Below are 20411 nucleotides of genomic sequence, written 5' to 3' on the forward strand. Positions count from 1 at the left end.
ACTGCGTTCTGATTGGGCGGCCTTGTCTTAAACAGAAGGGAACATAGTAGCGCTTCCGTCCTTTGTTCCTGGCTGCGTGGTGGATTGCAGCTTGTAGTAGAGTTCTCTGGGCTGCGCTCCACATCGATTCTTCAACTGTTCTTCTGACATCTATCTCTGTGCACGATAAGTATCGTTTGGGGTCTCAAATGCGTTCCCATTACCTTCTTAATTTATAGGACACCTACTAATTATCTGCTATCATTGCTCTGGAGGGAGGGAGGGCTTGGCTTCTATCTGTGTACATATGCTTTTGCATGGGCAGCCACTTTAGGGGGTCTCGTGTGCGCACACCCGTACAGCATGTTTTCTGGCATGCGCGCTAACGGAATGGAATGCATTTATTGCTTTATTTTTTTTAAAACTTTTCTCATGTTTTCATTTTATATTTTTCAGTTTGCAGCATCATGAACAATGTGCAGTGTGCTGTTGTGTCTGCTGCATTGCTGGTTGAGGAAGCTCAGCGTCAAGATGAGGCACGGATGGTGGCCAGGAAACGGGCAACTCCATGGGGGGATGCAGAGGTGCGCTACCTGATAGCAGAGCTGGATGCCAGGGACTATGAGTGCCATGAGCACCCAGGACATCCAGTGCTCCATAAGCAGGCGGTGCTGCGGAGGATAAGTCGGGGCCTGGCCCAAAGATTTGGGGTTCAGCGCTCCACTGCCCAGATCCGAAAGAAGCTGGCGGATCTGAGGTTCAGATCTAGTGACCGCATCACCAGCATCCGGTCACAGACCCTGCCCCATCGTGGTGAGTGGTGTTAACATAGGTTAGCACAGTATATGGCAGCACATTGGTTACAACTGTAATTACAGTTCAGTACCCGAAGCCCCAGCAGGAGTCGCCTGCTGACCCAGAGCCCCAGCAGGAGTCACCTGCTGACCCAGAGCCCCAGCAGGAGTCACCTGCTGACCCAGAGCCCCAGCAGGAGTCACCTGCTGACCCAGAGCCCCAGCAGGAGTCACCTGCTGACCCAGAGCCCCAGCAGGAGTCACCTGCTGACCCGGAGCCCCAGCAGGAGTCACCTACAGGCTCGCCAACATCACTCCGTGATATGGGTGTAGCTTTGACTTCCGGTAATACTTTCACATAATATAAGGTCCATACAACTTGGAAAGTATAGGGCTGTCATGTACTATGAAGTGTTGTGTCTTTCCCTAGCCGGTGATGCCAGAGGATCCCGGTGGTCCATCAGCTCATCATCACTTGAGCAAACCGAAAACCGTAAGTGTTAAATAACAAACATGTACCTGTTAATTAGATGAATGTACAGAATTATTCGTCTTAAGTTTTACCATTCCCTCCGTAGAAATCCCTACATTAGATGACCTCCTGGCGTCACAGCGGACACTAGCAGAAGCAGTCCAACAGCACGGAGTGATGCTGGCAAGGTTTGTGGTGGCCCAACAGCGGCGCGGCAGCCACTAACTTTTTTGTTTTTTGTTGTTACTATATTTTTGTTTTTTGTTGTTGTTATATTTATTTTGTTTTTATAAAAAACGTTAAAAAGTTTATATCCACTGTTGTGTAAGCTTTGTTACAAACAAATAACATGTTTCATCACTCACACCCATTATATCTATTCATCTGTATAGATGCACCCTGCCCATTACCCCGCCTAGTAGACCTGCTAATAACTATATGCTGAATTCAGTAAAGCAGGCTGCAAGTTTTAATCCAAAAAACATTTTTATTACGAACAAATATTTTAATAAATAAACAATTAAATTAACTATTAAATAAACAATAACTTAACAATTTAAACATTTTACTTAAACCCTAAAAGTAAAATGTCACTAAAGATCTTGATATTGGTTTTCTGCATTCAAAAATCCTTGCCTGGGCGGAGAAGATAGTTCTTCAAGGAAAGAATGAGGAAACCTGGGATATTGTGGGGGGGTGGGGGGTGGCAAGTGGCAGGTTTTGCTGAGGTACAATCCATCGTACTGGTGTGCTACGCAGTAGCTCCGGCATTTGGGTCCATGACTGCCTTGCACAAGGATCACGGTCGATCCTACTATGTACAGTTAACGTTTCATCCAGTTGACCGGCTGCCGCTTTAATTAAAGTCTCGAAAATGACCCTTTCGGCATGGATCCTCTGTGTGTCATCCAGCTTCTGAAGTCGATCAGCGGCGAAGTTGTCAAAGCTGTCCATGCCGGTGTTGGTCTGCTGGCTTAAAATTTGCTTTGCCAAAGAGACTAGCTCTGGTGATGGCGACAAGGTGGCCTTTCTCTTATGTGAATTGATTATTCGCCGAGGTATAGTAGCTGAGTTGAGGGTGCAGGGTCTTCACTCGACTCCTCAGTAGCCTCCGCCAGGCTAGGTTCATCGCCCAGGATGTCATCACTTGTTGTGGTTGACAGATCTTACTGATGTTGCTGCGGGAACAGAAAATTAATGTTAAAGCTAAACCCAAAAATTATTTTACAACATCCAGTACCACACCACAGAAATGTGTTGGCATTGGATATATCATGACCAGCATGGGTAAACGTGCACTGGAAACAAATGTGTGGGTAGGCACTAGCTGTACAGGATATGAAATGGCATTCAACAATATGAGAAGTGAGTGGGGCGAAAATAGTAAAGGAGTGTACTTATCTGAACTGGAAGGGATAACTTTTGTAAACTGCAGAATTAAGCAGGTAAAACAGTTAATATTTTCTATTCAACTATGGCATGTACATACCAAGTTTAAATGCTATTTACAGGGAAGCAAGCAAAGAAGCTACTTACATCTCCAACAGGGGTGTCAGTCGGGATCACAGGGTCTTGATCCAGGGTCTGCCGCATCGAAGATACCATTGTGCGCAGCAGCTCCTGGTCACGGGTGAAGCCAAGCAAGTCATAGTACCATAACGAGGGCACATAAACCTCATCTGTGCCGGCACCAGACTTCATTGACTTCACCTTGTCCAGCTCTTTTTTATAGACTGTGCGAAGACCCTGGATCTTTTTCCGAACAACAGTCTCATCCACCTTCTCGCAGGGATCATGCTGCTTAAAGAGAGCAACTAGTTTCCCATATGCCTCCCTTTTTTTATTTCGGTTACTGTACTTGGCAGACTTAATCTGCCAAAGGCAGGGCAGGGACCGATACATCTCGATTAGTTCACGGACAAATTCCTCGCTATTGTAAGACATCTGAAATAAAAAATAGCATACAGTGAGCATACATGGAACATTTGAAAAAAAGAAAAAAATACTGTTTGAACCACACTACTGTGTACACACGAGACCCCCTAAAATGGCTGCCCATGCAAAAGCATATGTACACAGATAGAAGCCAAGCCCTCCCTCCCTCCAGAGCAATGATTACAGATGCATTAAGCATGTCCTATTCTAATCCTCAAAATTGCACTAGAACAGGACATTCTCTGACCCTCACAGATCTCATTCTCAGATACGTGATTTTCATGGATGTGTGAATGGATCTATAAAACTGTACGAGTCCGTGGACCATCCGATAAAAAAATCTGGCAGCACAAGGACATTTCACACAAATGTGAAAATGCAGCCTAAGGGATTTTAAGATCACGCCTAGTCACACAGTGCAGATACAGAATAATATTTACATCCAGGCACTTACCGCTGACGTGATCAGAGTCGGTTTCTGCTGCTTCTTCTCCATCTGGTCAGACCTTCATGTCGACATCTCCCAGCCATGATTAGTCTTGTCATGATGCTCTCCAGCCTAGAAAATAACAAGGTCACATATATTGTATACATACATGTCTCCCCCGCACTGCGCTCCTGAATACAGATATGTACCCCCCCATTAATATACTATTAGCCACTTAGTAATCAAAATATAAAGTGATAAGCAGCACTGTGCTCCCCCATTAACTATAATCTCCAGCGGCCAATAATATTAATTATTCAGTCTCTGTGACTCTCCCCAATTAACTGTAAGGCTATGTGCACATGGAAAATATACAAGACTTTACAGTACAAGCAAAGTGAAACCCCCGTCATTGCTCTCTCCCAGCACCCCCATCATTGCTCTCTCCCAGCACCCCCGTCATTGCTCTCTCCCTCCATCCCCATCATTGCTCTCCCCAGCCCCAGCATTGCTCTCCCCAGCCTCTTCCCATTGCTCTCCACAGCCTTCTCTCATTGCTCTCCCCAGCCTCCTCTCATTGCTCTCCCCAGCCTCCTGTCATTGCTCTCCCCAGCCTTCCCTCATTGCTCTTTCCAGCCCCTCATTGCTTTCCCCAGCCTTCTCTCATTGCTCTCCCCAGCCTTCTCTCATTGCTCTCCCCTGCCCCCTTTCATTGCTCTCCCCAGTCTCCTCTCATTGCTCTCCCCAGCTTTCTCTCATTGCTCTCCCCAGCCTTCTCTCATTGCTCTCCCCAGCTCCTCTCATTGCTCTTCCCAGCCTCACCTCAATGCTCTCCCCAGCCTCCTCTCATTGCTCTCCCCAGCTTCCCCAGTTTGTTAAAAAAATAAAAAACACAACTTACCTCAGCTCGCTCCCCTGCACCTCCTCGTCTTTGGTAACTTCCTCCCTGACACACAGGCTCGCACCAAATGATGACGTCATCAAGCAGCGCGGGCCTGTGTCAGGAAGGAAGCATAGGGCAGGAAGCAGAAAACGGATCTCTGCAGCTCTGCTGCCATTTTCCTCCTGTCAGCAGCGGAGCTGCAGGGATCGCTCCATGCCCACCACATATGATGATGGCAATCTGGCCATGGGGCTCCGAGAAGCAGGCCAGATTACCCTCATTATCTGACGCCCGGCAAGGGCCCCCCTGCACCGTCGTGCCCCGGTGCAGTTGCACCGGCTGCACCAGCAGTAGGTGCACACCTGGTCAGGACTGTCCATTAATTGAGGTAAGTCGGTTATTCTACCATTTGATGATATCCCTAATTTGAGCATTTTAGAACATACACGAATACAAACGGTTGAGAAATTCAAATACCGGGTACAATAATAACAAAAAGAACTCTGGATTACATTCCACTGAATCTGTATCTTCTTCTGGAAAAGTTTAACCCTTTCGCGCCAGAGCCGGTTTTCGCCTTCGTGACCGGGCCAATTTTTTCAATTCTGACCACTGTCACTTTTAAGGTAATAGCTCTGGAACTCTTCAACGGATTCCCCTGATTCTGAGATAGTTTTTTCGTGACATCTTGTACTTCATGATAGTGGCAAAATTTCTTCGATATGACTTGCGTTTATTTGTGAAAAAATCTGAAATTTGGCGAAAATTTAGAAAATTTAGCAATTTTCAAACTTTGAATTTTCATGCCCTTAAATCAGAGAGATATGTCACACAAAATAGTTAATAAATAACATTTACCACATGTCTACTTTACATCAGCACCAATTTTTTTTTATTAGGAAGTTATAAGGGTTAAAAGTTAACAACTGATTTCTCATTTTTCCAACAAAATTTACAAAACCATTTTTTCAGGGACCACATCTTATTTGAAGGGACTTTGAGAGGCCTTTATGACAGAAAATACCCAAAAGTTGACACCATTCTAACAACTTCACCCCTCAAGGTGCTCAAAACCACATTCAAGAAGTTTATTAACCATTTAGGTGCTTCACAGGAATTTTTGGAATGTGGAAGAAAACAATGAACATTTAACTTTTTTTCACACAAATGTTACTTTAGACGCAAATTTTTTTATTTTCGCATGGGTAACAGGAAAAATGGACTACCAATTTGTAGTGCAATTTCTCCTGAGCACGCCAATACCCCATGTGAGGGAAAACCACTGTTTGGGTGCACGGCAAGAATCGGTAGGGAAGGAGCGCCATTTGACTTTTTGCTCCTCAGGAAACTTATCTAGATGTGTGGTGAGCACCTTGAACACCCCAAGGTGCTTCACAGAAGTTTATAATATTGAGCCGTAAAAATAAAATTTTCACATTTTTCCCACAAAAATGTTTTTCAGTCACCAATTTGCATTATCATAATAGTAATGGAAGAAATTGCACCATGAAATTTGTTGTGCAATTTCTCCTGAGTGCGCCGATATCCTATATATGAGGGAAAACCACTGTTTGGGCGCACGGCAGGGTTCGGAAGGGAAGGAGCGCCATTTGACTTTTTGAATGTAAAATTTGCTTGAATAATTAACGGACGCCATGTCGCATTAGGGGAGCTCCTGATGTGCCTAAACAGAGGAACACCCCCCCACAAGTGACACCATTCTGGAAACTAGACCCCTCAAGGAACTTATCTAGGTGTGTGGTGAGCACTCTTTCCACATAAATGATCTTTTAGCCCCAATTTTTTTATTTTTACAAGGGTAAGAGGAGAAAATGCACCCCAAAAACTGTTGTGCAATTTCTCCTGAGTATGCCGATACCCCAAATGTGGTGGAAAACTACCGCTTTGGCGCACGGCAGGGCTTGGAAGAGAAAGGAGTGCTATGTTGGCTGGGATAGGTTGCAGACACCGTGTCACATTTGAAGAGTCGCTGACATGCCGAAACAGCAGGAACCCCCACAAGTGACCCCATTTTGTAAACTATACCTCTCAAGGAATTTATCTAGGGAAGTAGTGAGTCTTTTTACATTTTTAAAGTCATACCATTGGCAGTGAAGAAAAAATAATTATATTTTTTACCACAAAAAAATTGTTTAAACCTCATATTTTACATTTTCACACAGGGCAATGGGTAAAAATGGTGCCGAAATGTGTCACACAATTTCTTCTATACAGAGCCCCTAAGTGCAAGAAAAACAGAATCCACCCTCAAGTGACCCCATTTTGGAAACTATACCCCTTTGGGAATTTACCTACAGGTGTAGGGACAAATGGGTGTTTTCCAGAAACAAGCAGCTTTGGATGTTGCTGAGTGAAAATTTCAAACTGCCGTTGAAGTGACCACTACGTTGTAGTGTCCAGTACATTGTGCCCACTATACATACCAGGATGGGGTTGAGGGGGGCCATACATATCAGAATAGAGATGAGGGGTACCATGCATACCAGGATAGGGATGCGGGGTACCATGCATATCAGGATGTGGGATGGGGTGCCATTCATACCAGAATGAGGGATGGGGTGCCATGCATACCAGGATGAGGGATACCATACATATCAGGATAGGGATGAGGGGTACCAAACATACCAGGATGAGGGATGGGGTGCCATGCATACCAGGATTGGGGGATGTGGGGTGCAATGCATACCAGGATAGTGATAAAGGGTACCATACATACCAGGATGAGGGATGAGGTGCCATACACACCAGGATTGGGGATGAGGGAGCCATGCATACTAAGATTGGGATGAGGGGTGCCATGTATACCAGATTTGGGATAAAAGTGAGGGGTGCCATGTATACCAGATTTGGGATAAAAGTTGCCATGAATACCAGGATTGGGGATGAGGGGGCCATGCATACCAGGATGAGGGATGGGGTGCCATGCATACCAGGATGAGTGATGGGGTGCCATGCATGGCAGGATTGGGGATGGATGAGTGGTGCCATGCATACCAGGATTGGTGATGAGGCAGCCATGCATACCAGGATGAGGGATGGGGTGCCGTGCATACCAGGATTGGGATGTATTGTCAAAAAAAAACCTAATGAAAAAATCTCAATAAAAATTTATTGGATTAAAAAAAAAAGAATAGGAAAAAGGCTTCTCCCCTGTGTAAGTTCTCTGGTGCTTAACCAAAGCTGATTTCTGATTAAAACATTTCCCACATTCTGAACATGAAAAAGGCTTCTCCCCTGTGTGGGTTCTCTGGTGTTTATTAAGATGTGATATATGGTTAAAACATTTCCCACATTCTGAACATAAAAATGGCCTCTCCCCTGTTTGGGTTCTCTGGTGCGTAACCAAAACTGATTTTTGGTTAAAACATTTCCCACATTCTGAACAGGAAAAGGGCTTCTCCCCTGTGTAGGTTCTCTGGTGCTTAATTAAACTTGATTTCCTTGTAAAACATTTCCCACATTCTGAATAGGAAAAGTGCTTCCCCCTGTGTGGGTTCTCTTGTGACTTTCAAGAATCATTCTATGATTAAAACATTTCCACATTCTGAACAAGAAAAAGGCTACTCCCCTGTGTGAGTTCTCTTGTGTCTATCAAGAATCATTTTACGATTAAAACATTTCCCACATTCTAAACAGACAAATGGCTTCTCCCCTGTGTGAGTTCTCTGGTGGTTATTAAGATGCGCTTTTCGGTTAAAACATTTCCCACATTCTGAACAAGAAAAAGGCTTCTCCCCTGTGTGAGTTCTCTTGTGGCTATCAAGAATCATTTTACGATTAAAACATTTCCCACATTCTGAGCATGAAAAGGGCTTCTCCCCTTTGTGAGTTCTCTTGTGTCTAAAAAGATCTGATTTCTGGATAAAACATTTCCCACATTCTGAACAGAAAAAAGGCTTCTCCCCTGTGTGAATTCTCTGGTGGCTATTAAGATGCGCTTTCTGGTTAAAACATTTCCCACACTCTGAACATGAAAAAGGCTTCTTCCCTGTGTGGGTTCTCTGGTGGCTATTAAGATGTGCTTTCTGGTTAAAACATTTCCCACATTCTGAACATGAAAAAGGCTTGTTTCCTGTGTGGGTTCTGTGGTGCTTAATCAAATCTGATTTCTGGCTAAAACATTTCCCACACTCTAAACAGACAAATGGCTTCTCCCCTGTGTGAGTTCTCTGGTGGTTATTAAGATGCGCTTTCCGGTTAAAACATTTCCCACATTCTGAACATGAAAAAGGCTTCTCCCCTGTGTGAGTTCTCTGGTGATTAACAAAAACTGATTTCTGATTAAAACATTTTCCACATTTGGAGCAAAAAAATCTATTGTCCGCTGAGTGTTTTTTTTGATGTTTAAGAATAGACTTCTCGAAAGTAAAACTATTTCCAATTTCTGAAAGTGAAAATGACTTCTTTGCTTTAGGAGCAGTTCGTTTTTTAATGCTTATTTTATTTTGATTTTCCTTGGTAGTTGGTAATGAATCAGAAGACAGGATGTGTTTCATAGAATTAGATGATAGATCTTTGCTTTGAAGGGATGATGGTATATCTGGAGTAATGGCATTCACTTCAATTGTATCCTGTGGGATCTCAAGATCATTCGATTTAAAAATCTCCTGTCCCTCTGATCTCCTGGTACAGTCATCTGCCAAGAAAAAAACAATTATTCATTTTGAATAAAATATCCTTGAAATTTATATTTTTGAACATTTCTACTTAAAATGTCTAAACAAACACATCCCTGGGCTACATGCTAATCCAGGGAAATGAAGAGATACATGCTCAAGTTTAAAAATCTATTTTATGAGACACAAATCTAAAAAATAGAGGAATATTTAAACTTGAGCATATATTTCTTCATTTTCCTGGACTAGCATGTAGCCCAGGGATCTGTTTGTTTAGATTGATTTAGAAGTAGTATGCAATCTTTATTTATTTTTCTATGGGATTCTTGTGTTAATTGTACTTAAAATGTCTGTAGAAATGGGAAGTTATTGATAGAATGACAGTTCACAGTCTAATAGAAAACCTCATAGGATGAACCAGTAGAGCGTGGTGTCCAACTGTTTGTTCTTTTAGCCTCCAAAATATGGAACATGGTTTCCATAAACCAATCCAGCAATATCTGCTTTTAAGAAGTCAAATCTCACCATCGCTTCTGAGCCTTGCAGTGCGCCCAAACCACATTTAGCATCCATGTATTTGGCATTACTATAGTGAGAAGAACCCACTTAATTTACAGTGTATGTGTCCTGGAGCACAATCTGGGCACTATGTGTTGGGTAATCAAATGGCCAATATGCAATTTTTATGCTCCAGCATCCAGTGCTAATTTTCGGAAAGTGCCTGTGTAGTCAAAATAATCACTACTCCTATAGATTAATTCACTGAGGGTTGTAATTTCCAAAATGAAGTCACTTTATGGGGATTTCTACTGCCCTAGTTTTCTGACATTTTGTAATATTAGGGCTTCAGCAAATGGTGTGTCCCATCTCCTCTGGGATCTGCTCCTGCGATGTCTGCTTCTGTCACCAGGAGCCGCCTTACTCATTCTGCAGGCGGCGCTGGTGATGGGAGTAATTAGAGTATGGGGATCAGGGGCTCTCGGCAATCTAAACTATCGTAAGGGACAATATTTCCTGTCAGATGAGTTTCAAGAAGAAATATTAGACATTCAAAGACAATTTTTTAGAATAGTGCAGAGCTGAGGTGTCTTAAATTTAGATCTCGGGCATTTGGAAGAGGCAATGGAGATCTTTTTGAAAGGCTACCAGGGAGTTACAGAGTCACATAAGTGAGGAAGGACGATCCCACTACAATGAAACTATCATACAGAATGAACCTGTAAAAAAAAGAAAGAATATAAAAACATGTAACATCCCCAACAACGTGTTATGATCTGCAACAAGTACTAAGGAAAGAAGGGGAAAGCTTTCCCTACAATAAGACTAAGCTGAATCCCTACGATGTAGGGGGCTGCCTGTTCCTAGCGAACGGACCCGCCTTAGTCCTAGGCTAGTCTGAATGGAGACCTATAGAATAAAGGTAAGGGGTCCCTAAAAGAACTAAGGACTGGAACAAAAATGGGACACCTCCTGAACAGAGAAAGTTGTTGCAGAACACAAAAAGATAAACTGACAAAAAGGTACTAGAGGTCCCAAAAGGACCAAACAAACTGACAGAGATAGACACAGAAGCACCTGGCCAGCAAAACAGTCAAAAAACAATGAAGTCCACCACAGCCAAAAGGGCGGAGTTGGAATATAAAGGCAGATGGTCACGTGACCGCAAAACACAAGATGGAAAAAACAAACAGGAGGGTTCTAACACAACGTATGTATGAAGGGAGAAATCCAACACTAAACTGGAGTTGCACTCATTTATGATAAACCATTGGAGCTACGATGAATTCTGACCAGAAGAGTAGAGAAAGTATTAGCGACCCCATTTCAACAGAGATTGTGCAGTAATCTGAATTCCTTAGGATTGAAAACATAATGGAATTTATGACGTGGAGTGAATCCATGAAACCAGGACTGGAGCCATGCCAACACATCTCCTGCAGGCGTGAATAAATGTATATTACAGCCATCAGCCACACACAGCTTAGAGATGTATCATGGCACAGGTGTAATGTTTTTTGTGTAGGTTATCGCAATCCTGTTTGAAGTTAGTTGGTTTTAAAAGAAATTGAAAAGTCAGGATAAAGGGAAACTGTTGTTATTGTACAGTGTCTTGTAGGTACCATATGAGCTCATTCAGCAGCACAGAAGGGAGAGAAGGTAGATTCATCCAATAAGATATCAGGGATCTAGGAAGCCAACAGCATCATTACCCTCCACTTTCTCTTACAGACCCATCATAATATTTTTCTTCAAGTGATTTTCTAACTTGTCAGCACATTCTACATACGCTGTCATTTGGCTTTGTAGTTTACAGATTTGGGCAGGTAACGAACAGTGTCTTCTAATCCCAGGGGGTAGGTAGATCCTCCAGGTTGCAAATTCTATAGAAAAGGGCTTTCACGATTTCACAAAGTAATTTGAACATTTTCGGATAAAGGAGAATGTTGTGGTCGAGCGGCAAAATGGTGATCACACGATTGTGATACGGCCGGACTACACCACCGATAAAGCAGCCACAGCGGGTGACTGAGAAGAATCTGTAACTTCTTTGCATTTAGTGGTTACTACTCACCTGGGTAGTCATATGTAGGAATCTCCTCTTTACAGCGCTCATCACCCGTCACATTTGTCTCTGTAGTATTAATATGGGTCTGATCTTCACTCTGGAACAAATATTATAAAAGTCAGATGGAGAAGTCCCATCTATGATCCGCTCTAATCCCGTCATCTCCACCGTTCTCATTACACAAATATAAATACTGGTGGATAAAACAAGACTGAGCACAAAACCTTCACAGCCGTCTACACATCATAGTGGAGATCTCATGACACCTTCTCTCCATCTACCTGATGATCCTGAGGAACATTGGGATATTCTTGTTTACAGTCCTGTGGAAGAAGAGGACAGGGCCATCTCTCTGGTGTTGTCCTCTTACTGGATCGATCTGGAGGAAACACATACAGGGACTGAATTAATTATTTTCATACAGATAATTGTAGGCCGTGTGTATTTAGTCCTGTCATTTACCTGGTGTTGTGAGAGGCTGGGGAATCTCCATCATGACGTCCCTGTACAGATCTTTGTGTCCTTCTAAATACTCCCACTCCTCCATGGAGAAATAGACGGCGACATCCTGACACCTTATAGGAACCTCACACATACATTGATACTGTCATCTCCCCGATCCCTTCTTAGCGTTACTGTATAATGTCCCAGCATTCCCAGTAATGTCACCTCTCCAATCAGAAGCTCAATCATCTTGTAGGTGAGTTCTAGGATCTTCTGGTCATTGATAACCTCATGTATCATGGGGTGAGGTGGAGGCCCCGTGATTAGTCTCAGGGGTTTTCCCCATCCCTCAGACACAGGGTCCTGACAGCACTCACTAGAGGTCTTCTTCACTACTGTGTAATCCTGGTTATGGAGAGACACATTAATAAATCTCACTACAGACATTTCCAGAGTCCTCACCTCTCCAGTTCTGTTCATCTGTTATTCCCATAGATAAGAATGATGTGACGTCATCAGAATCTCTCACCTCTCCAGTAAGCCGGAAGAGGATCTCTAGGGTGAGGTGTAATATCCTCTCCGCCATCTTGTCCCTGTCCATATCTATCTTTGATGGATAAATCAGGAAAATATTCTTATATAGAAGATCTCCACTGAGAGGATTCGGTGTTGTAGATACCTGAATGAGTAGAAGATAAAAATCCTGTTGGTATAATACAACTATTGGAGATAATGAGGGGAAACATATAAGGATATTTATTATTTTACTGTATTTAGTTTTTTCTTTACATCTAGTAATAAAACCTATATATTTTAGGCCACAGACAACAAGCAATTTATTCCTTGGAGTCTGCAGCTGAATACGTTTCTCATAGACTTATCTTCCATACCACTAATTCTCGTCTCATTTTCCGACACTGGAATTGGCATCAGCAATACTGCAGGAGATATTCATTTCACGTGACATGAGAAATAACTACATGATGAGGCAACATCTTCTACTACAGCTCTAAAAACATATTTAGCCACAAATCGTCATTGAACACATCACCACCGGCTGTCTGTATGAATGTTTCCCGTCTTCCCCAGACTGTAATCTTCTATCAAGTTACAGCTCATGTCTGATTCACACACAGAAGTTTGAAGCTTTTATAAAAGCTGTTTTGATTGCACAAACACCGCGGACAGCAATTATTTGATACCAAAGTCTACGTGTACAGTGTATTATGAAGTTTATTTCTGGCCTTAGGCTTTCCAATATTACAAGAGAAAAAAAAGCAGATATTAAAATGTTTCAAAAGAAAATTGTCACCAACAATTCTTGTAAAAAGAAAAAACATGCAAAAAGCAGAAAACACATGTTATTATTTCTTAACACGTTAAACATTTTTTGGGGTTTTTGTTTTTATATGAACTCTTTTGGGCACCAGAACATACATGTACACAGCAAGGATGGCACAGATGCGGCTGCAACAAAATCCCTGGCAGCTTAACCACTTGCTCCTGCAAAAAGCAAACATGGCATCTAAGGTGTGACAGAGTTCGGCCCAATGCCCCTTCTTCCCCAAATGCTCAATAGTATGGGGCTGCTTAGTTCCTACAATACTTAAATGCTTAATAATGGTTTCTGGGCCTGCAATGTACGAAAGTCTATTAGGCCAGGCCAGAGGCAGAGTCCAATAAGTTACTTTTTAACGCCACCCTTAAATATTAGACTAACGTTGCATGAAAGCACTGATTTTGGGGGTTTTGGTTGACTACAAATGCAGTCAGTCATACAGACCACAGGAAAGCTGGAATATTTGTGAGTATGGGGGAGTCAGGAGAGATAGCTGTCTGCCAAATGACCGTTCAGCCAAAACGTATCTCATCTGTATGGGGCCGTTACTATTACACTGACAAGTGATAATACATGGCACAACAGTAGTACAGTGCATCACCTGAGAAATAAAAGGCTTGTATGTTGTATGATCGCACTAATGAGAGTTGTTTAAAAAAGTTTATAAAAAAGGTTTAAAAAAAGTTTTAAAGTGAAAATATCACAGTTTTAGCAAAAATAAATATTCGTCACTATAGGGAAAACATGGATATAATGGGAAAATGGAGAGGAAGGTAAGCTCACTGTTTATTCAATGCACTTTGTCTGAAGATCACCGCATGGAACCGCCCTGGTCAGGGACATTTCAGTAGAGAAAGGAGGAGAGATGAATTCTCCAGTATTGTCTATATTGTTAAAACCTCACATTTATTGTAAATTCATAAAAACTGTTGTGATGGCATACCACCAAGTGCCCACATATGAAACCAATGCTTATTCCTGATTTACAACATGTGAGTCTCTGTGATACTTTTATATCATTCCCTTTCAAACACTTGGGTGTCCATTGATTACTGAGTACTTCTCAGACAATTTGACCCTGTACTGTATGGAAGAAAATGATAATTGTCACAGTTTCACTCCTCACTGTGTCTGGGATGCAGTTACTGACAGCTCAGCTGTCCAATCTTGTACAGGGGCGTGCTGGAGCTGTCAGCACTTTGATTGACAGCTCGGTGGTCCAATCTGGTTGAAACATCCCTGGTGGCGTGCTTGTGTAGCACCCTGAGGATTCGGCTGCTACAGGGGTATTGCACCTCAACCCAGAGGTGTGATATTCCACTCCCGGGTAAGGATGGAGTGTGGAACTGAGCTCGGTAGGCTGCATGCACTACACACATCCCATTTCCGAGGAGCAGACCGACGGTACTCCCACTTAGAAATGTGCAGGTACGACCGAGTCTGTTCCTGGCTGGAGTGGGAGGGGGGTGGTACATCCCAAGTAGTGTAGGGGCAGATAGGGGGAGCAGCCTGGGTAAAGATAGGAGCTCATTGGGTGCTTGTCACCTGAGCTCACACATAGAGGGTGTATATAAGGTGGGCACCATCAAAGAACAGGGTCAGTCTGCTGTAGAGGAGGAGTGAGTCAGCCTTTTGCGAAGAGTCTGTTGGAGAGCAGAAGAGCAGAGCAGAGAAGCCTGAGCCAGAGTGAGAGAGGAGAAGAAAGAGAGACCCAGAGGGGGAAACAGAAGAGAGGACTCTGAGACCCCAAATCCAATCCACGGGTGAAGAGTCGGCATCAGGGTACCGGAACCCAAGCTGGTGGGGGCAAAAACACACCCCAGCCAGAGACCGGAGGCCGTGGGCAGCGTCTGCCACGGCCACCCACCACATCCACCACGAAGGCATACCACGTGGAGGGTCAGGGAACCCAAGGCCAAGGGTCTCCCAACAGAAGGCCCGAGGGAGCTGGACCTGGGTGGATCACTAGTGGGGACGGCCAGAGAAAGGACAGAAGGAGAGCTCAGGGTCACGCTCCGGACTCGCTTGGGGGTTGGCTGGATCCAGGACCTGGTGGATGCAGCACGGCTCGGGAGGTCACTTGAAGCTGGAGTGACCGGAACATCAGCAGTGAGTAAATACCCTTAACTGCATAACCCGACTCTGTCTTCATTTAACACCTATGCTGCACCACCACAACCCCCATCCTCTGCACCTGACCCCCTGAGGCTATACCCCACCCGTTGGGGGTTATACCACCAAAAGCTGCACCAACACCATCAGCCTCAGCGGACCCTGCTGCAGCGGCGGCCATAGTGACCGCAATACAACGGGTGGCGTAGTCGACATTAAGAACTTAATAACATCTGTAGGACTGCCACATACAACTGAGTTTGACACCCTGGGCACGGACCGGGTCACAGCCACTCGGAAGACTACAACTCCCATCTGATCCGGCTCCGGATATTCCCCCTAAAGAATATGGCCCAGGGGGCGCGTCAACTTTGGCGTAGTCGGCAGGATTACGTGCCCGCAACACCCGGGTACTGCGTGCCTGAAGAAAAGTGCAAGTTTACCTCAAAAAGAAGTCTCCTGCCGGTTCCGGAGGGTCCCCGTCATCGGACCCCATCACCAGTCGATTCCAGCCGGTTGTCCGCCATTAACCGCGTTTTCCCGCCATCTGCAGAGTTTCCCGCCACTGGGAAGCGATTCCCGCCATTTCCAAAGGTTTCCCGCCTTGGAAGAGCGGACGCCATTATGGGCGTGCCAGAGGGTGGCAAGAGGCCACCTCCCATCGTGGGCCAGGACCGAAAATGGCGCCAAAAGTGGAAACCGCCCCCACCAACAGAGACTGTGATGCTAGAGGTGTCTGTCAGCGTGAAAGAACTGCCCCTGGAGCTGACAATCACCAAGTGGCCCCGGGACCGCCCTCGAAGGGGGAGGAGACGAAAGGAGAGAGAAAAGATGGGTGCCGCCTGGAGTAGTCTAGAGCGAGCGCACCCGGAGGCAAGAAGCCTGGAGAAGAATATCGGAGGAGCTTACCCGGAGATGGCGAGAAAGCAGAGCAGCACCGGCCCGTTGGCCAGGAGCCTGCTAGAAACCGAGGAGGGAGAGCAGAGCAGCACCGGCCCGCTGGCCAGGAGCCTGCTGGAGACGACTGTAGGAGAGCAGAGCAGCACCGACCCGTTGGTCAGGAGCCTGCTGGAAACAACGACCCCACTAGGCCTAGTGGAGGTCCTAGCACAGCTCCCCCGAGACCGGGAGTGTGCACAGACCGCTCTGGAGGGCCTCGCAAGGAGGATGGCCCGGGTGCAGCGAGAGACGTTGGCGGAGTGGAGCCGTGAGATGGCCCAGCAGACCGAGACCTGTGAGCGGAGCACGCCACCCGAGACGAGGAGACAGGCCGCCTCTGAGGATGGCGCGGGAGGACTGAAGGCCGGAGACGGCGCCGAGAAGGGAGCCGAACGAGTGGAGGCAGGTAAAGGGGACGTCTCTACCCCAAACCAGGAAACCGCGTACCTGCCCCAGCTCCCCGTCGCAGAGCCCGAAGTCTATCCTGCCGTGCCCGTCGCTGCAACGTCACCGCCGCAGACTAGGCCTCAAACGGGAGCCGCGACCCCTGTGACGTCACACGCCTCGACCCCGAGCGTGACCAAGCAGGAAGTACCACCAGCCTGGTCGCAAGGCCTAGTACCCCCGGGCGCCGCAATACCAACAGCGCCCCCTACCTCCGCGGAGCCCCCGGCCTGGTCGCAGGGCCAAGTAGCCCAGGGCGCCGCCGTCCTTACGGTGCCCTTTACCTTCCAGATACCCCAGGCCTGGCCGCAAGGCCCGGGCAACCCGGGCGCCACCACCACCGCGCCCATAAGACCAAGAGTGCCGCATCTGGGAGAGGACCTGTACGCCCAGCATACGTGCCCGGATGGGCAGCCATTTATATGGCCACCGGAGTTCCACCATCCCCGACTCCGGAGAGAGAGACCCCTGGATGAACCCCTGATCCCGGCTCCAAAGCCCGTAAAGAGGATCTCGCCCCCGCTAGCGGAAGCACAGTTTGAGTGGGACCCCACCGGAGAAGATCTTATGGGGTTCACTCAAGAGACTCGGGCAGCTGCAGCGGAGCGTGCTGAGTGCTGCCGCCAACAGCTCGAGGACTTCGAGAGGGAGCGGAGAGAGAGGCGGGTCCGGGAACAGCTAGCTCAAGTAAAGAGCGCGGAGCAGAAGAGCCGGGCCAGGAGAGACCCCCGTGCAGCGCATAGTCCCCGCACCACCGGGACTGTGATAAAGTTTAACCTGCAGCATGGGTGGGGCTTCATCCGAGACCACCACACCCTAGGCGACGTCTTTGTGACCAGGAGAGACGTTGAGTCCCACCTACCGGAGGGACACAGAGGTCGTGACCTTTACATCGGGGACGAGGTCACCTTCACCCGGCACAAGTGTGCCAAAGGTCCCTACGCCCTCCATGTGCATCGCCTGACGGAGGAAGAGCTGCGGTGTGAGGAGGAAGAACAAGAGGACCCGGACGGGTCTGAAATTAGAGCCAAAGGTAACCAAAAAGCAAGAGCAGGAGGACGCCGTCGCTAAGGACAGCGAAGCAGAAGCTGTATATAGTTGCCCGTCGGGGCACAGTAAACTGAAATCGTGAACTGAAACTGAAACTGTTGCTGTTGCTAATATAGTCCCCGTTGGGACCAGCATGTGTGAACTGTTTACCCGTATTTCCCTTAATTCCCACTGACCGAGGACTGAGAGCGGTCATTCCTCCCTAATACCTGGCCGAGGACTGAGAGCGGCCATATTCCTTGTATATAGTTGCGCGTCCTAAAGCGCCCCCTACCGGTTTTCCAGGAAAACCAGTTTTCCAGAAAGACTGTCGCACTTTACCCGGTCACATGTTGCACAGTGACCGGAGGAGGAGCCAGAGGCGACGAGAATGTTTTATATTGAAATATATATATATAATGTTTTATATGTTTTATATGTTTTATATGTTTAGAGGGTTAGTAATAGAGGCGCTAATAGGCTACTTACTATCAGAGGCAGCGAATTTTTAGGACAGGAAACCACTAAATGTCCATAGTAGATGTACTAAATAAAATAAAATAACCTATGGTTTAAAATTCGCGCTAATGGTAGTAGAAGAAGGATACGGGAGAAGGAATGGCTAAAAAGTATTTTTATTGATACAGTTATTTAAAAACAAAAAGAGGGTTAAAATAGACGATATGAGAGGTAGATAAAAAATTAATAAATAAATAAATATGGTTCTGAGTTAAAGGATAAAACAGCTTTCCATAAAGTCTTGGGGTAGTCGATGCTGGGGTAGTAAAAAGGTGGACCTAATAAAAGAGGAATCGTATTACAATATGGTAATATGGTGTGGTGTCGTTGTACTAAAATATCGGTTCTAAATAAATATGGTATAAGTGTAAGTTACCTGTTAGGATTAGACTGGGTGTCCTTGTAGTAGCCCTGAGGCCCTTTAGGCGGCGGACTCTAGTGTCAGTAGGAAGCTTCACATATTCTGGATACCTGGGGTGCAAGAGAAGTGCATAAGAACTTGAGAGTAATAGACTAGACGTTATTAGTGGAAGTGGTATTTTACCTGCTGTTGGTGAACAACAAGGACAGAGGCGTGCGGTGTTTGTATTTCTTGGACCGAGGTCTGTAGGGAGCCACCTCTGGTGGTGGACTAGTCCGGGATGGATATGATCCTAAGATCGTAGAAGATATAGGTCGGATACTGCAGGCACTAGGTTCTCAGTAAATACGACAAGATTAGGACTTACCCTAAGGTAGATGTGTTTTATGTGAAGTTGAGTAGTCGTAGTAGTCCTTATTGGAGATGCGACAGGTGGGTCTGGTTATATCCCTGTCTTGGTGAGAGAGGTGCAGCAAGGTGCCACTGGTGGTACTGACGATGTGGCGTCTATGTAGTACCCCTTATCCTGTTTGGGAAATTAATGAAGGGTTAATGTTGGAGGTATAATGGAATTAGTCTGCAATTATGTTGTATACCTTATATCATGTATTGCAGACATAGGAGGACAGGTGCGTCGAGTATTCCAGTGGTACGGAGGGTGCAGCAGGTAGCTCTGGATGAATTTCTGCAGCAATGGTTCTATGGTAGCAGGCTCTGGTCCTGGATACCAAATAGGTGCGGTAGGGGGTTCTGACTGGGGGATCAGACAGTCAGGCAGTGGTCAGGAGGTGCTGTCACGATGTAGCAGAAGGCTGTGGTAGCAGGATAAATATAGGGCAGACCGTGTGGTCTATGGGTCTGCCTAGGATATAATGCCGAAAGTTAGGGTATCTATTCCTGTCAGTAGTATGATGACAGGCGGTGGGGGCCGAGGCCCGAGGTTACTTACAGTCTGCAGTCCCGCGGTTATCGATAGGCAATGGAGCCCGGGGCGAGAGCGGAGTCCCGGCCGGTGACCGCCGCAGCTCGCGTGCTTCCGGGTAGGTAGAGCGGGAGAGAGAGAGGGGGGGAGAGAGAGGGAGGAGGCGCGCTTTCGTTGAAAGTGCGCGAGAAGGGCAGAGTGACGCGCTGTCACGTGATCAGCAGCGTGCACTCAGTACGGAGGCCTGAGGGGGCCTGATCAGCTGGGTCAGAGACTTTTCCAACGCGTTTCGACAGCTGCGGCTGTCTTCATCAGGGATAGTCTGGCCCAGTGGGAGGTGTACTTTATATACCTGAGAGTGCTGACGTCATAGTCGCTGTCAATCATTAAAAGCAAACAATTCTATTTCACTGTTGAGTCCCCGTGGTCTTAACGTGTTTAATTTAAAAATCCATTCACTTTCTTTTTTTGACATACTTTTTATAAAGTCACCTTGTCTCCAGTGTTTATGAACTATTTCTATGCCCACCACTTGGATTCCTTGGGTGGATCCTTTGTGTTTTTCTAAAAAGTGCTTGGAGAGAGGGTGGCCTGTGAATTTGTTCTTAA

The 20411-nt window shown here is 45.9% G+C and overlaps 1 protein-coding gene across 1 annotated transcript in view; it reads right to left on the reverse strand.

Moving 5' to 3' along the window:
- The window catches only part of LOC141201610 (uncharacterized), a 108841-nt gene that overhangs the window by 36698 nt on the left and 51732 nt on the right, over positions 1 to 20411 (reverse strand). Inside the window, exons 4-9 of the mRNA XM_073663613.1 lie at positions 12667 to 12816; positions 12363 to 12542; positions 12156 to 12279; positions 11975 to 12072; positions 11700 to 11790; positions 8150 to 9147 (exon numbers count right to left, since the gene is read on the reverse strand). Of these exons, the coding sequence (XP_073519714.1) occupies positions 8150 to 9147; positions 11700 to 11790; positions 11975 to 12072; positions 12156 to 12279; positions 12363 to 12542; positions 12667 to 12816 (1641 nt within the window). The remainder of the gene's footprint in view (positions 1 to 8149; positions 9148 to 11699; positions 11791 to 11974; positions 12073 to 12155; positions 12280 to 12362; positions 12543 to 12666; positions 12817 to 20411) is intronic.

Source organism: Phyllobates terribilis, unplaced genomic scaffold, assembly GCF_046119375.1.
Source record: "Phyllobates terribilis strain yellow unplaced genomic scaffold, ASM4611937v1 Scaffold_120__1_contigs__length_5212024, whole genome shotgun sequence".
NCBI lineage: Eukaryota > Metazoa > Chordata > Amphibia > Anura > Dendrobatidae > Phyllobates > Phyllobates terribilis.